We start from the raw sequence: 18,132 nt of genomic DNA on the forward strand, positions 1-18,132 counted from the left end.
TTTGAATACAAGCGGCGAGGAGAAACGGGGGGGATTACGGCTCCCTCTCTTTCGCTGCAGGATCATAATGATGATAAAGAGTCAATTACAGTCTTACTCTAAACAGTGGTATGCACACAGCTGAGGAGACAGCCAGTCTGCTGGCTTCCTTTTCACTTTTCCCCACATGATGCGCGGGGGTCACTTTGTCAGCCAACGGAGATGGGTAGACAAAGTGAGGGGGGAAATTGGACAAATTCAAAGCGGATATCATGGCTGGCAACACAAAGACACAAGTATAATGGCAACAAACTGTTGGCTAGAATTGTTGACATTGTCTTTTTACATTTCCTGAAAATGTTGCCTTTGCCACAATCTAGACTTGTTCGCGTTTTCAGCCCGTTGAGAAGGATTACATTAGTTTATGTGCTGAATCTAGTAGCTTATTACTCAAAACGCGAGGTGCAGCACAATGTTCAGTGAATTTCAATTTGCTTCAACGTCTGTATAGGGGTAATGAAAATCTAATATCACAATTCTAAGCCTACTGTTAGAAGACGATGGAAGTCATGGACATACAAAGAGAACTGGATATAGTGCATGAGGTGGCAACTTGTCACATTACATTACATTGCATTTAGCTGACGCTTTTATCCAAAGTGACTTACAATAAGTGCATTTGACCAACAAAATACAAACTTGAAGAAAACAGAATCATATAAGTACATCAGGTTTCATAGAGCTAAAACATTTCAAGTGCTACTCAACTGGCTTTAGATAAGCCAGTCCTTTATTAGTATATAAGTGCTTTGTTAATAGTTCTATCGCTCGAAGTGGAGTCGAAAGAGATGAGTTTTCAGTCTGCGCCGGAAGGTGTGTAAGCTATCTGCTGTCCTGATGTCAATGGGGAGCTCATTCCACCATTTTGGAGCCAGGATAGCAAACCCACGTGTTTTTGCTGATGGGAACTTGGGTCCCCCTCGCAGTGCGGGTGCAGCGAGTTTGTTAATTGCTTTAAAAAATTGCTCCGTGGCACATCAAGCCCCAACGTTTGACTACAGAGTATAAAATTAAACGAAAACTCCCGCTAAGTATAACATTAAATGAAAACCTTGGCGCTCAATGTGGCCCAGAGACAAATCTCTTGCGTTTCCTTTTACTGCGCCTCCCAGCCGCTCAGACTCCATTTATTCACATGAACAGAGGTGGGAAAACAAGTCTGGATTTGGCTATTAGTGCAAGTTAAAAAATGTAGGACGTAAGGATTTATTTAAAAAGGGCTATAGGGCAAGACATCGTTTTCCCAATGTAAGTCTATGGGACAGTATTTTTGGGCCAGTACTGGTGCATTTTTAAGGCTGTTTTTACCTGGCTGTCTTTGTCTTTCTGTCAGTTTAGCGATCGAGTGTTATTTCTACAGATGGCTAATCACAGTGGGTGCAACATTTCTAACACCTCAGTAACATCCTGATTTGATTGGGCTCTTTGGGGCAGAGCTGAAAATAAAGTAAATTAATGTAATTTGATGCCATTGTGCTAATCACTAACACTGTAACCATTAACACGTCATTTTGCCTTGCGTCATGGTGTTAGTACTAGGTTTTTTTCATGTTTGAAATAAGGAAGAATGACTCTTTCTTTCTTAACTGGAAAACTCTCTCTCCCTTGTTACTAATGAGAATATGTGTGCTGGTAAAAGCATTGCTCTGGTATTTGTTAAATCAGACCCTACAAGGCAAGGTTATTGCGTGGACCAAATAATTGACAGTTTTTTGCTGTACATGATTACCAATACGTACGTCTGTGCAATGTCATTAAACCCCAGGTCCGCCCGATGTGGAGCAGCCCTGTGACCCCAGCCTACAGGCCTGGAGTCCTGAGCTCAGCCTTTATGACACAAATGTGACCTCGCCGTGTCCCGACACTGAGGGCTGCACCCTCACACTACGGTTCCTCCACCCAATCGTCCCACACGCACTCACCCTTTGGGTCACCTACATTTCATCAAGTAAGTGTCGCTCTGTAACTCCTAAGGATTAAGACTTTCCTAAGTGATATAGCTTATAGTTAGGGCTGGCTCAGGCTTGCCTAGAACCAGCCTTTAGTTGTACTTTCTCAGTAGTTTTCTTCATCAGTATTAAATGTTACATCTGGATCATGAGTCACCTGTTGCCGTGGTCCTTACTGATATCCATGTAATTTCTTTTGGGCAGCACTGGGAAACTTTTGGCAACCTCCTGGATCATTCATTTATTTATACGTTCACATTATTATTTTAGCTATTTGGATTGTCTTTGTTGTAATGTAATGTAATGCATATGTTTTTCATCTGAACAGACTGTAAATCCCCTTGAAATAAATGGGAACTTGTGATATTGGCAATCCAAACTAAATTTGATTCAGATTTTATATCTACAGCATGGTACCTGAGGCCATGCCGGACATTTGTTTTTGGCCAGTCAGAATGATCTAAGAAAGTTGTTCATTGTGCATAGATATTCAACCATGTGAGAAATACATTTTCCATTGTCTGTGAATACATAAGTAAAACCCAGATATTCTGGCCTCCAGTTAAAACCCAATCCGAGATTGACAATGCCAGAAATAACAGCTGACAAACGTCTGTAGCTCATATATCTGTATTTCCTTTTCACAGATAACCCAGCTATAGCCAACATAGAGCTGATAACAGACACGGGGAAAAGCATCAATCTCGGACCGCAGCACGTCTTTTGCGACATGCCCCTCACGTTGCGCCTCGACACCAACAATGCTGCCGTTGCCACCATAAAACTCTGCACCTTCGACGAGAAGATGGAAATCGACGCCGCCATGTTGTCTTCAGGCCCCGGCAGCCCTCTGTGCGGCGGCTGCCAACCCCTGGTTTACAGGATTCAGCGGCAGCCGCCCTTCGCCAGCAAATCCCCCCCGCCTCAGACACAGCAGACGTTCACCGACAGGTAGGTTCCAACGTTGATAGGTGTACTTCGAGGAAAAATAATTAATTGATTTGCTTTTACTGCAGTTAAGTCTACCTAAGGTCACTCACATTGTAATACCAGCTGGAGAATTATCTAAACGGGTGGGAGTGATCGCAATATGTCATGGGAATTGACAGTTGGGTTTAAAATAACCTTGAATACCGAGGACTGCCTCTGAGGCAAGTTCCCAAATCGTTTTTTTACGTGTAAACTAATATTTATAACATAATGTTTTTGCCAATCACCATTTCTGCGTACACTAACACATGTAGACACACCTACACAAATAAACACACGCTGCCTTGTCAGACATCAGCAGCCTCTGAGGAAAATAACGTTTTTTTAGGGGCAACTTGGAGTTTAAGTTTCAGCAGCATACCTCTTCGACTGGGTCCTCCGATCTGCTAATCCACAGTTATCTGTCTTTCAAAAGTGTTTGGGTCTGTTTCTGTTTGAAAAGCTCAGAACACAAATGTTTCCTACGTGTGGATGTCGAGCTGTGGCTACTGATCCAAATCTGTTTCAACAAGCATATACTCAATCAAAAGCATGCTGAGGTTTCAGGACCAAGTTGAAAACGTTTGTACAGTGTCCTGTGGGTTGTCCAAATGCAACCAGAATCCAAATGTAAAGCCCCAAGCCAGGATTTTCTTTCAAATTCTAACCAAAGACTTTCAAGTTTATGACAGTTGTGTCACTTGATTGCAGATCATCTGGGGCTGATTTCAAAAGTTTCAAATGGCACTGATTTTTCTAAGAAGCTGTTGCTATTCTGCAGAGCAAGGCAGACGTTGGAGGTGGATGCAGCCTCAACAACAGTTTATTTTTCCTGTGTTACACAAGCTGTGTCTAAGTGCAAAAAGATGTAAGAACCTGTGGGATTTGAGTTATGTGGGACTGAGGAGGGCAGAGAGGGGTTGATGTTAGGAGAAGAGAGAGTCTGGGAGCAATGAGTTTAGAAAATAAGGTAGCGTGAATAAGGGAGGGTGGGATGATAAAAAAGAAAGTTGGGCGAGACATATAATATTGTAGTTTATACCAGAAAGTCTAAATAAAGATACAGACTCATACAAACACTATTTATCTGCTAGAGTGTTGCATGAATGTCGGGTGAACACTCGAATGCAACGCTAATATCGCAACTCTCTATAGCTCTGTCTTTTCCTTATTATTCTGACTCATTGTAACAACAGTGATATGATTGCCTTTACATGATAGTCATTCCCAAAGTGTGTGCCATTATTAACACTTGCAAATAAATTCTCGCCCTTCTGTCTTACAACAAGCCTGCCAGCAAAAGTGGTCGTTTATAGACCGTATAAAATAAAAAACCTTTTCAGACAATTACATATTTGTTGTTATACTTTAAACAACGGCTATCGAGTGTTTAATCTAAGGATCATATGTCGCTGTGCAGTTTAAACACATTTGTTAACATATTTAGATTTTACTGGACATCATTAAAAAAAATAAAAATGGCCCAATGATTTTTGTTAATTAAGTTTACTAGTTCAATAGGGAATTAGGCATGTAGGTAGGAAGTCCAGAGTGCAACAAGGGAAAGGGGAAAAGATGACCTAAACCTCACCATAATTATCATAAAGAGGTCCCTGAGAGCAGCGAGGAGGAATAAGGTTGCAGGATATTATAGCCCATTAGATGGATAGGGGTGGAAGGTGTTTTTCAAGCTTCCTTCTCTGATCCATAATTAATAAAGGACATTTCTTTGGAAATAGACCAGACCTCAGCTAGGTACTGAATAATTTCTTATTCTCCTGTTTACATTTTCACACTAGACGACGTAGGAGATCTATGCTGGAAGAAATAGGGAGGATTCTCTTTTTATAGACACAGCCAACAAACAGATCAATAGTCCAGACACTGCAGCCAAAGTATCGTAAAACACACTTCCTGCCCGGGGGCTTTAAGGTCATGGGATACAAGGTTACACACTGAAAACTTGCAGAATCTATCAGATTAATGCAGAATCGATTTTTTTTAGAGGGGACTGGGACATACAGCAAACACAATGTTCTCTCTACATAGCACAAAGTAAGAGAACACAACAGAATTTGATCCTGATGCACTACATTGGCACCAATTAGTTCTTACTTACGTTGTTTGTGAATGAGTCATTGTATCGATCAAGCCTGTGAAGATTATGTTCTTTCGAGGACCAATACAAACCTTGCAATACTCCTCGAAAGAACATAACAAACTCTGAAATTCTGTTTTATAATTTTAGAGTGCCAATATTTTTGTACAATTTCAAGGAATTACAAAACCATTTGCTTTCCTCTCTTCTCTTGCTTTCATTTATCTTCTCCTCTTCCTCCCCTACCCACTTTTCTTCTTTCTTTCTTTCTTTATATCTATCCACTCCCTTTTTTTCCTCCCCTCCTCTTATCTCCTGTCTGATCTTCTCATCAATTCATCCTCTTTTCTCCTCTCCCATCTCTTCTCCTCTCCAATATTCTTCTGTCTTCCTCCTCTCCTCTTCTCTCTAGCTCTGTAAGGCAGGGAGTCAGGTACGACTACACAATCCAAGTGGAAGCAGAAGGTCTCCTCAGCGACCCGTCCCCATCTCTCCTCTACACCCACGGGCAATCCTACTGTGGAGACGGCCTCATCCAGGGGTTTGTGCACTTAATGTTAACATGACCAATTACACATTGTAAATGTACACTGCATGGGAAATTAAGGTCTTGATAATGATAGTGATGTTAATGATCATTTTCTCATTGTAGGACAGAAGATTGTGACGACACTAATCTTCTGGATGGGGACGGTTGCTCTAAGAAATGCCACACGGAGATTGGCTTCAACTGTCATGGTGAGTGAGTGGGGTTTCAAACACACATATCGTTTTAAACCAAAAGAGCAGCACTTTTATCCGTCTTTCATCAAACACACCAACCCACTTCAATGTGGAACATGAACACCATATCAACTTTTAGTGTGAGAAATCTTTCATTTGTGCATGCAGCAGTAATAACAAAAATATTCAAGCCAATCAAATGTTATTTACCAGACATAAAAGCTCCTGGCTTGAATTGATTTCACAAACCATTAATGTAACATCACCGCAGCATAAGAGGAAACAGATGAGTGGAGGGATAACAAGATTTTGCTTTGCTAAGTCTTGTATAGAAATCTGAAACATTTTGACATTAGGCTGGCAGAGAAACACCAGAAAAACATTTTTCAGCTGTAACCGTTCAGTTTCAAAACACATGTCAGGCATGTTTCCTTTTATTAAATAAGTTCTGGCCTTAATCAGATCACTAATGAATAAAGTGTATTGATGTGATTGTGTCACAAATGATGTATTGACCATTTATTTCAGACATTGCCATTGTTTTCATTTGATTTGATATGTATTAACGGCGTGTAATTGGTTATACCAGGTTTTGAAAATGGGGGCCACCTTGTAGTTCTGATCGCTTGAATCAAATAGTGCAGGGTTCATTTTTCCTCATCTTTAAAAAAAAAAGTTGTTTTCTATAAACCCAACAACAAAGCTTAGAACTAGGACACAGCTACTGTACTACTTTTTAAACCAGGTCCACTTGGTAAGGTTTAGGCAAGAATGCATGATTTGTTCTTAGACCAAAGATTTACGGTTAAGATAAGAAAGCTTAAGTAACAGGTGATCTGTGGCCCTGTGAGTACTCTGGCTGACACAAGAGAACTTGATGTGTGTTTGGGATTAAGTTAAACAGATTCACCTGTTTAAACTAACTATTTCAATCTAGGCGTTTGTTGTAGTTCATACTTTTCAATCAAATCTGTAACCAAATGGTTATAACCTGCCTAATCTACAGTAGTAGTAATGCCAAATGATTGCTGCCACATACAGATAGGGAAAGGTATACATTTGCAATGGGTTGAAAAGTAACTGCAATGGAAAAAACATAAAACATTATATATATATATATATATATATATATATATATATAATGTTTATGAGTTCCCAACCAGTGATATATGGATGGCCGGGTCAGGAACCCTTGCATCACTGGCTAGGCAGTAGACTTAAAACTATGGCGGTATACTACAGTCACAGAAAACTTGTGGTGAACTGGTTGGGTTTTGGTAACAAACAAATATGTTTGTTATGTGATATCACTTTTACAGAACAAAAACAGCAGCCCTCTATGTGACAGTCCTGTGTTTGACCAATTCATACATCAATTCTCCATTCTCCACCAACATTTGGCTCTTTAAAGTCTCTAGGCTCCTGGAGCACCTGCTCTGAGTGTCTAATATTTCCTGGTATTGGTTTGCATTGTAGTTACTTGCAAGTCCAGTCATTAAGAATTTTGGGCCATATCAGGAATGGATGGCTGTGACAAAGTGTTAAATGTCACCCTGGGAATAAACCTTGACTGGATTCATACAATAGAAGACCACAACCAAATGTTCTTCGCTCAACCCATGGCCAGGTGGTTAAAAAAGCAGTAAAAAGTACCAAAAACATGCAACAAAACTTCGCAAAAGACAATCAAAGAAGCCACAGAGAGCGCCCCGACCGTTTGTAATTCCAACATAGAACAACAAAACTTTGTTTCTGCGCCACCGCCAAGTCTGAAGCATGCATACAGGCCACAACAGACACCTCAATATACGATATGGAGTGCAGTCCATTGTAAGCAGAAGGTTAAAGACTTCCTCCTTTAACACGTGTTGCTTGACCTTGACATTCAATACAAAGTTCAATGTGGTAAAGCCAGACATGAAGCGCTCAGAACAAAACCTCATTGATGATTCCATTTCGCCTCAAAGTCAGCTGTTTACCCGTGTATACTTGCTTACACACACTTTTATACATTCACTGACACGCATAGAGTTTTCCTAGTATCCTCATACAAATCGAAGGATTGTCATTGTTTGTTATTGAAAGACCCACAAACGCGCCTCAGTCTTTAGACGCTAAATCGAATAAGTATGACTTTTACAATAACTAACTTTTTGGCAATTTCAGGAAAATTCCATAATATTGCTAAGAAGATGTGACAGGTCAGATTTGCTTCCTTTGTAGGCCATGTATTGTATATATGAGGTGTAATGTTAGGTGTTAGGAGAGCTCACATTTCGATCATCCAGTCAATTTATTTGTCATGGTAAACCGACCTCCACTTACCACGACTAGCCATGCCGTGAGTGAAACTATTAGATTACTTGTATAACAATAAAATACATCATTACTAGAGGGAAAATGTTTTGGCAAAAACAGCTTTTCACAAATTGTTACATTTAAAACCAATTAATCAGTTGTACTTCTTAGTCATAGACAAAATATTAGTTTGGGTTCCCTTGGCACATTTGCTAGGCCCATTTAACTCCTTATTTGCCTCGTCTTTCTCTGTTGTGTTTATTGAACTGACTGTAGTTCGGCAGTAACCACAACATATTCTTTTATAGTCATCATGTCACAGAAAAGTCATGGGCTGTAATTGGTAAGGAAGTTGTTTTATGCGATTCATTTTTTCAACTGCTGGATTAAATAAGGGTTAAATTGCACATCATCATCAAAGAATGCAGATCTGAAATGAAAAGCAGATGGTGTTAATAGTTAAGTCAGAGATGGTCAAGTCATTCTCTGTTGCGAGGCTTGATAAATACACAAACTTGGAATAAGTTAGACTTCATCATTTTCACAGGTGTTTTTCAAAGCAGGGGCCGGGTGTTTGGTGAGTTCACTAAGTGCAGCATTTCCAAAAGAACTCGGGATGACAATACAGCATTAAATTGTGTCGGCTGCCTCATTTGCCTTTTAGCAGAAACATGTTTTCGTCGACTAATTGAAGCCAATTGTGCGGCATTGACCCTCCGACACAGCTCAGTCTGTCGAACTCCTGCAGCTGTCCAGATGTTAATGAGGCCAAACTTCTGAAGTGTATTGATGTTTTCCGCCCTTTTTATGAATAACTGCTGCATTACAAGCTGTCGTTCAGCTAATGCTTCCCACTCTTCTCGTGATGAATGCCTGTAGTGCATTATGTCAGTCCAGTAAATTGAATATTCATTGCTAATAGCTCAGGTGCAACTTTTTTACAGGAAGTATAAAAGCCATTTCATACTGCCTTATTTAATTCAAAAATCATCAATTACATCCTCAGCACATTTTATTAACCTTTATCAGACTTTATTGTCATGTGTTTTTTACTCTTTAGTTATTGTGTTTTTTATTAAGAGTCAGAATGAGATCATTGCTGCAAGATAACTATTTCAGGCCAAAGAAAGTATGCCAAAAGTGCATCCTGCTGTCTGTGGAGACTCTCTTAGGAAAACATCAAAGCTCCTTTACATGTCACACAACACCATTTGGGCCATTTGATCAAAATAGATTCAATCACTGATCAGATGCCCCCCAATACAGGATGTTGTAAAAGCCCCCATACAACTTGTTTATTCCTCCCTCTCTTTCCTGTAGTTATAAAACCCTTTATCTTACTTCCGTGAACAAAGACCAAATGTTCTTCTCGTACAAAGCATATTTACAGTATAATATCAGAGCATGTGTTATCTCTAAGGATTTAAAATACTTCCAGGATTACACTTTATTAAGCTTAAATTCCACAATTGCCATGACACAAAACCATGGTTAGAAAAAGTAATCAGAATCAGAGGGGAAATGTTACAGCAGAAAAGAGCCAAAAACAGCTTAATGTTAACTACTGTAAGAAGCATGCATAATTTTCTTTATTAAAGATAATTTAAAAAAGTATATAGCCCTAAAAGGGCAACAAACTGTTGTTGTGAACTAACAAAAGTCCAGTATGTCACAGCGTAAGGAGATTGTCAAAGGGCACAATTTGAATTAAAACTTTGACTTTCAAATTGACAAACGCACCCCTGCATCTTGCTGACCTGGCAGATCTACGAATAATGAACAGCCTTAAAATGTATAATCGTTGTTGCTATAGCCTTTTAACAATCATGTATTACAGTGGAACCCTCATAAACTTGGTATCCTAATATCCTATCTGTAGATGAATTGAGCCATACAAAAACATCTCAGAAAGAGCTTATTTATCCATCAACACCCTAACAATCACCCGGCTGACAAATCGACTTAGAAGAGGCAACCCTAGTTTTCTGTCAACTTCTTTCCTGCTTTACTGTCAACCGTCCAATAATGACAGACATTTCATTCAAAAACGAGTGTATCATGTTGCATTAGATTAAGTGTTATTACTCCACTGCTACTTTCCACCCCTGTGGACAGGTATTTATTGACATTTTATTTTCCCCTTGCTCTATGCTATAACATTTTTTAGCTCTGATAAGTTGATACATTTCTAAGCAGATAAAATAAAAGCAATAGAAATACCTTCCCGTCTGTATTTTTAGACCTAGAACAACTCTTGATCAACGCTTTGACAGTTTTTTGTAACACATACAGTAACGCCACTGTTGATACTTGGTGACTTATAGATACCAATGGGCCCATTGTTGGGCTTTTGGGATTAAACTCACTGGCCAAGTCACATAATACGTTCTCTTGCTGCCTATTAACATTACAGAATTATTATGATTTTCAAAAAATAATTGAAGTCAAAGTTCATTTCTTCTCATAATTTACAGTCTGTTGACAGCACGAGGAGTCAGATGTGGTTGAGTTGACGTGGTTAACATTGTAAGTGGCCAATGAAAATACACAAAAGATTTGCTCAGATTTGGTTCACTGACAAATAGACTTGGATCGGGTTTTCACAGGGGGGGATGATTGTATACCCTGCCAGATAAAAAAACAGGCTTTATATCCTTTCATAAATCCTCCTGGCTCATTCTCCTATCCCTCTCCCAAGGTGAGCCAAGTCAGTGTTATGTTTTTGACGGTGACGGTGTGTGCGAGGAGTTTGAGAGGGGCTCCAGCGTTCAGGACTGTGGTTACTTCACACCTTTGGGCTACACCGACCAATGGGCATCCACCGCCACTGCTTCTCACCAGAACCCTGACCACTGTTCAGCCAATGCTGCCACCGGAGAGCCATCGCTTACCAAGGTATGACGTATCAACCACAGGGCACATAAAAGACTACCAGATGACGGATTTGGAAATCGGCAACATTATTAGCAGCTGGCTGCATTCCTGAACAATTAAAGATGTATTTGTCTCTTTCCTATTTTAGTCTGGGTAGTACTGTCGGCTTGACATTTTGGCCTTAGTTCAGCCCCAGCTAAATCATCATAGAAGACAGATTATCGGTTCCCTCCCCTATATTTCACTTATTTTCTATTCACACAGCCAGTTTCTTACAAGACAATTAAACAATTCCTCAAGTTTATTACGTGCTAAGAAAACTGCTTATCAGACCAGAACACATTTTCAACACGTTTTTAGTTGTGCAGAATAAAGATTAATTACAGGTGTGTTAAAGTAAAAAAAACGAATGTCTAAAGCAATGCACAGTAAACGTAATACAATTAATAAATTCTATGAAAATTCAAGATGGAGTATCATTTATTCTTGCTCATTGCAGTTTTGCTCAGAAGCCTTAATTTCATTGTTTCTACTTAACAAGACTATGCTTTAATATCAGTATTTCTTCTAGTTAGTTGTTATACAAACAGCCATTTTACATGAGACCTCAATAAACTGTACTTTGCCTTGTTTGGCAAGATTCTTGATCTGGCCTGATCAATCAACAAGAATCACGTTTTAACACTCAAGAGAAAACAACTCTTCAGGTCCCACTGACTTACATGACGTATTTGAAATGCAAGCCAGTAATGAGTCAATGCATTGGTTAATATTGAACTATTTCTGTTTAAGAGATGGAATCTGAGCAGCAATTGGTAAGGGAAAAAAGCCTGAAAAGGAAGGATTTACAAACAAACAAATTAAGCATATGCATGGAAACTTCAGAGTAACTGTTAGTCAGCTCCTTTGGGCAAATAACATGATGCAAGCCTCTTTTATCATGGGAGGATTGTTGGTGTAAGACACGCTGGTCCAAGCAACTCAGAACTGGCAGATCTCCTGGGATCTTTCAGCATGAATCAGCATGATATATTACAACATATTAGTAGACCGACTGGAAAACTGGGTGGGAATCGCGGCAACAGTTCTATATTGGTTTTAATCCTACTTAAATGACAGGAACAACTTTGTAACTACACATCTGAGTTTACAAATATGACATGTGGGGTTCCTCAAGGCTCTATCTTGGGGCCTCTTCTCTTTAACATCTGCATGCTACCACTGGCTCAGATAATGAAAAACAACAAAATAAGTTACCATAGCTAGGCGGATGACACACACATTTACATAACCATTTCACCAGGACACTATTCTCCAGTTCAAACACTGAGTAAATGCATTGAACAAATCAATGACTGGAAGTGTCAGAATTGTTTTCAATTAAACAAAGATAAAACTGAGGTAATTGTTTTTGGATCCAAAGAGGAATGACTAAAAGTCAGTGCTGAGCTTCAGTCGGCAATGTTCAAAACAACAGAAAAAGCCAGAAATCTAGGTGTAGTCATGGAAGTCATGGAATTTCTGATATCCTGCTAAATTATGAACCACCCAGAACTCTCAGGTCTCCTGGGATGGGTCTGCTTTCTGTCCACAGTCAGAACTAAACATTGAAAAGCAGCGTTCAGTTATTATGCTCCAAATATCTGGAACAAACTACCAGAAACCTGCAGGTCCGCTGCAAATCGTACTATTTTTAAATCCAGGCTGAAGACTTTTCTTTTTGTTGCTGCTTTTATTTGAGCTTTTCATATCTCACACTGCACTGTAACTTTTATTCATGTATTTAATACCTGTGTTACTCATGTCTGATGTTTATTTTATTATCTTTGCTTTTTAATGACTGTTTTTAAATGCAATTTTATAATGTGTTTCCGCTGCACTATTTCTTAATGGTCTTAATGTTTTTCATTTTTGTAAAGCACTTTGAATTGCCCTTAAACGTGCCTTGCCTGGATGTCAAATGCCACACAGAATGTGGGCTTTTCTCAACACACAAAATAATCAAATCAAATGTATTGAATCAGTCAGTCAGATAATATCAAAGTTACATTTTTGTTCCTCCATAATGTGGAATATGTGGCACAGACACAAATTAAACCATGTGCCAATTCAACAAATGGGTTAAACAAGGATTTTAAATGTACACATTAAAAGGTAAGGTCAGGATAACTTTGAAAAGTAAAACAAGATCAGTTAAATTAATGTTAATAATATTTTCTTTGTTCTGAATATAGCTCTGCAGGTACCAACACCTGGAGGTGAGTGAGAGAATGCCCACGGACGCCTGGTTCCCCTGTGTAGCTCAGTCCGACACAAACAATGACCTGGAACATCCATTTTGGCTAAAGGTACATGTGTGTGTGTGCACTATATACATACTGTATATTCCTCCCCCCCGCTAAGTGACTGTGGGTGGCTACTCTTTAAGCTTCCAGCAATTTCCAGTATTTTTAAAATTGGGTTGAAGGGCCCCACACAGTCTGCTGACTTTAACCTGCACACATTCCTAACTTTCTCACATTTGCATGATTCATACAATGGATTTTTTTTAACTTTAATTCCTCATTTCCCAAGACAACTGTATATTACGGGTACTAATGATCTGTAGATGATACTGAATCATGATTTACCCTCTACTTATTCTTGTAGCATGCATTTTGTGCTATTTTTACCCATTGGATACTAATCACTCAAATCCTTCAAAAATTACCATTACCAGTTAACTAACAATAAAAGATCAAGTGTTATATAATTAACTCATCATTCATAATTAAATTCCCATAAAGTTCTAAAAGTTATTATAGCACTGGCATCACAATGAACAATAACAATTTTGTAATCACTACAAGATCATTATGAAAACATCATTTATATTGTCGTTTATTTTGGCCCCAGAGAATGCAAAGCAACCAAAAAGTTAATTACCTATGATACTCCTAATTGTTTAAAACATTTTCAAAAATGACACATCATAAAGTAATGTTATGAATTGTTGACACATGAAATTGTGAGAGGATTACAGAGGCTGCTGTTTAGTTGATATGCTTGCCTAAAGTCCTGCTATTCTTTGCAGCCCCAACATTCACGAGCCAACAGCGCTTCACATAGACATGCAGGTTTGTGTACTGCATTGTATTTGGACCCGGCTTTCCATTCCAGACCTGTGTATCGTTCTTATATTTTAAATGTTTTGTAAGTCAGACTTTCCACAGCCACAGTTCCCAAAATCCACTCTTCAGGTCCAGACTAAGCTGTGAAGACCACTGAGACAAATGTAACATTTGTGATATTGGGCTATATAAATAAAGATTGATTGAAACATTGATTGATTGACTAAGCACATGATAGCTGTTGATTTGAGTGATAGCCTCATAAACATGTCTGCCATGCTCTGTATCAGGGTGTCCGCGGGGTCTTAAAAAGTATTAAAAGTTGATAAATCAATTTAGCGAAAATTAAGGCTATTAAAAAGTATTAAACGGCATTTTCCAAGGTATTAAGAAGGTCCACAGCAACGACAACATGTAACACCCTTTAATTTACTGAAACAACATGTCGGGAAACCCCCTCAAGGCGGCCCCATGCATAGCGTGCCATAAAATGCTTATTTTAAGTTTCGTTGCCTTGCTCCGCTCTGTGGGGGGGGGGGGGGGGGGAGAACACGCAGGAGAACACGCCGTCCACCGAGGAGAATAAACAGAAGGACAACCATGCTCCGGGGTCTTCTTCGCTGCTTTTGGTGTATTTTGTGGTGGCAGCAGCGCCACTTACAGGCCTGGCATATGTACTACAGCGTTTCCAGCGGTCTAGTGTGAACGGACGCGTTAATGAATCGAATGCGCTTGAACGGAAGACTTTTTTGCGTATGTGTTTTACTGTATGCGTCCTCGTCTCAGCCAAACTATATCCGGTCACAGAGATCTGCTATTTTAAAGTAAGGTCAACACATATCGACCCTAAATATAGTCTATATTAAGAACGAGAAAAGTCTTAACATATATATCGGTTCTTGTAAACATATGACAAATGTGTGAGGGTGATGACATCAGAGCATCGTCCTCTGTGCCGGGCTTAGCCCCGGACAGCCCCAGCCCAATTTAACCCCTGGGTGTTTGTGAGGGAGCTCCTATATGGCATTACCCCGCTGAAGCTCACCAAAGTTTAATATATTTCATAGTTCAAAGTTTTGCCAATTGTTTTGTTTATTGGTCAAATACTGGTTTCTACTGGTTTCTAATGGTTTCTAATGGTTTCTGAGGAGTTTTACTGGAATGAAAGAGCACAGAGTACAGAAGCAACAAAGCAGCATACTGCATTAACCCTGACCTTCACAGAGAGGTTGAAGGTCATGTGGAGAGGAGGCTTCAGTATTCTGTCTGCACTCTGTTTAGTTGTGCTATCTTCCAATCAATATAGTAAATGTGAGGTAAAGTGTGTCGTCAATGTAACCGGTTAGAACTCGAAGTTGCGATGAGGTCTTAAAATGTATGGAAAGGGTCTTAAAAAAGGTCTTAAAAGGTATTAAATTTGACTTCAGGATTCCTGCATATACCCTGTGTATGCAGGGTCCTTTACTGTCATGAGCCTGCCTCTTCCTTCCTTTGCACATATTCATTTATTTTTATCTAGCACCATTTCCACTACTTTGTTGAATGACTCATCTTTCCGTCCCTTGCTTTCTCTATGGACACCTCCTATCAGGCACACCTCTGTAACATCTCTGGAAGGCCACTTTCTCTCTAAAGACCCTTTCACTGTCTGAAGGGCCTTCATGATAACCGCCTGTCCTTAAAGTTTTTCTTTCCGTCTCTGAAAGGTACCCTAATTTGAATTACAGTCTTGCTCTCTTTAAAAAGCGTTCCTCAGCCATCGTCAGCTATCATATCCATCTCTGCAAACTCTCTTTAAGGCGTCCGTACTATAAAAGAGTTGCACTTAGGAAGCCCTTACTAATTTACTAAACTAAAAGTGATACTCCAAAATCCATCTTTTCAGTATGAGAGACACAGTCTGTAGGCTAAGCAGGTGGCTCTGAAAAGTTGAATATCCATCATTAGAACACAGGCTAAGATTTGGAATCAAAGCAGTTACATTGATTTTAGTCAGAACGCAATTACTATACGGTTCCTGCCATGCAGCAACATGCACATGCATTGATTAGGACATGTAACAGCACCCAACCTTTGCTCTTCCTGTGGTGACTTAGTGGTCTCCCAGACAGACCTCTTAGTACTCGTTGTGGCTTGTTTGCTTTTGTGCAATACCCTGTTTTCCTCCTTTGTAATGCCCAGCTCTTGCTATGCTCAGTTCATGTCCTTGCAATCTCTTTTGGAGGACTGCAGACTGACAAGTTTCTATCATGATTATAGACTGTTTATAAGAAATGAACATAGTCACCGTTACGTCACCCACTGGTTTTTGGCCATTGCCATCTTAGTGCCTTTGAACGTGTAGTGACAGAAAAGCGCAGAGCAAAAACGACCAAATGCTGAACACAACCATTTTAGACCACCAAAAGTCTAAACCTAACTTTCAAACACTGAAAACTAACTTTGGAAGTGTTAAGGGTGTTGGAAACCAGACAACATTTTGGTACCAACCTGTCAATCACAAGGTAGCCATGCCTTAAAGTATGCCTTTGTTTGCTGTCTAATTTACTGATTTATGAAATCATAATTTACAAAATGAACACCATACTATTTTATAGAAGACTTGACACTAGCGATTAAGAGCGTGTACTCATGTTTAAGTTAATAAATCAAGTTCGAAGTAGGTACATTTTTTCATAGAGTTCTACAGACTTTGAAAGCGTCCCTCTGGCCAGAATGTAACTTCGAGGCAATTTCACATTGACTTCAACTTTTCAGACCAGAAGTGGCCGACTGAACATGACTCATGGTGAGTGCGTTACCAGTCAAATGTCTAATCTGCCACATGGAGCTTTACAAGAGCCTAACATAATAATCCAAGTTCCTCCCTACACTGTTCAGGCCACTGGGCATCCTCAAGGAGTTTCTTGTTCAGTGACAAGGAACCCTTAGTTTGCCAACCCTAACCCTAACAATTGGAAAGCACACTGGGTCAATAATCTACCCCTTCCTGACTACCATGGTCTACTGTATAACTGTTTATTAATGTGTCATGTAAAGTATTTCGATTGCAGTAAACCCATATTCATGTATAAATAAACCTTTTTTTCCTTATATAAATATTGTAATTTTCGTCATTGATCCAGGTGGGATTTCTCCACTCTGGAGTGGCAGCCTCTGTGATGGTGTACCTGGCTTCAGATGGGTCATGGTCTGGGGAGCAGTGCCGGAGGACAGCCACCATTCTCCTGTCTGATACTACTGGCAAAAACCACTCACTAGGTGCCTTTGTATTTGAAAACCAATAACTTAACAACACAACAAACTGTTGGCATGGTGAGAAGCTAAAGGACTACTTTGAACTCTTCTACCTAGGCACGCATGACCTCTCATGCCATCGGAACCCGTTGGTGGTGAATGTGACCCATGACCTTTCTCGACCCTTCTTCATCACGGCCTCTGTTATTCTCCTCTTCTCCTCCCCCTTTGTGGCAGTGGGAGGCGTGGCCCTGAGGACCTCCTGCCACTTTAGCACCTTCGCCCTGACCGGGTGCGCATCTGAGGGTGGGCTCTCCCACAACTACCTACTTATCACACACACATGCTTTCACACACATGCGCACACATACACAGCATGTCAGTAGCTCTGTTTTCATTCAATTGCCAAGCAAGTTTGAAGCAAGCTCTAGAAAAGTCTGACAAATAAAACACTAGGCTACCCTTTACACATGACTGTTATCCACCAACAGAGTAGTAGAAGAACAGACTGTTAAACCGAAAACAGTACGAATCGCCTTGGCCAACTTACCATCTATGATGATATACAAAGAGAGGTATTCAGTCATTTATTCGGTAATTTAGTCTGGGGTTCTAACCAGCCCAACTTTAAAAATGTTTTAACACGTACAAAAGAAAAATGTGTGATCTTGGCATTGTTCTGCAAGGCATTGGTATGATATTTGATGATGACATAACAGGTTAATTACCAAAATGACAGCCTCCCCAAATCTTGAAATACTTCTTATATAAAACTAGTGATCAGTTTAGGCCTCCTAGTTGCTCTGTCTCTCCCTGCCTCTCATCCTTCTCCTTT

General features: G+C 39.7%; 1 protein-coding gene across 1 annotated transcript in view; it reads left to right on the forward strand.

Moving 5' to 3' along the window:
- pappa2 (pappalysin 2) overlaps positions 1–18,132 on the forward strand; it is a 100,771-nt gene that overhangs the window by 36,601 nt on the left and 46,038 nt on the right. Inside the window, exons 10-17 of the mRNA XM_034105450.2 lie at positions 1,805–1,987; positions 2,636–2,939; positions 5,468–5,596; positions 5,708–5,793; positions 10,775–10,971; positions 13,185–13,298; positions 17,186–17,321; positions 17,415–17,589. Coding sequence (XP_033961341.1) covers positions 1,805–1,987; positions 2,636–2,939; positions 5,468–5,596; positions 5,708–5,793; positions 10,775–10,971; positions 13,185–13,298; positions 17,186–17,321; positions 17,415–17,589 — 1,324 coding nt within the window. The remainder of the gene's footprint in view (positions 1–1,804; positions 1,988–2,635; positions 2,940–5,467; positions 5,597–5,707; positions 5,794–10,774; positions 10,972–13,184; positions 13,299–17,185; positions 17,322–17,414; positions 17,590–18,132) is intronic.

The sequence above is a fragment of the Pseudochaenichthys georgianus genome, chromosome 17, assembly GCF_902827115.2.
Source record: "Pseudochaenichthys georgianus chromosome 17, fPseGeo1.2, whole genome shotgun sequence".
Taxonomy (NCBI): Eukaryota; Metazoa; Chordata; class Actinopteri; order Perciformes; family Channichthyidae; genus Pseudochaenichthys; species Pseudochaenichthys georgianus.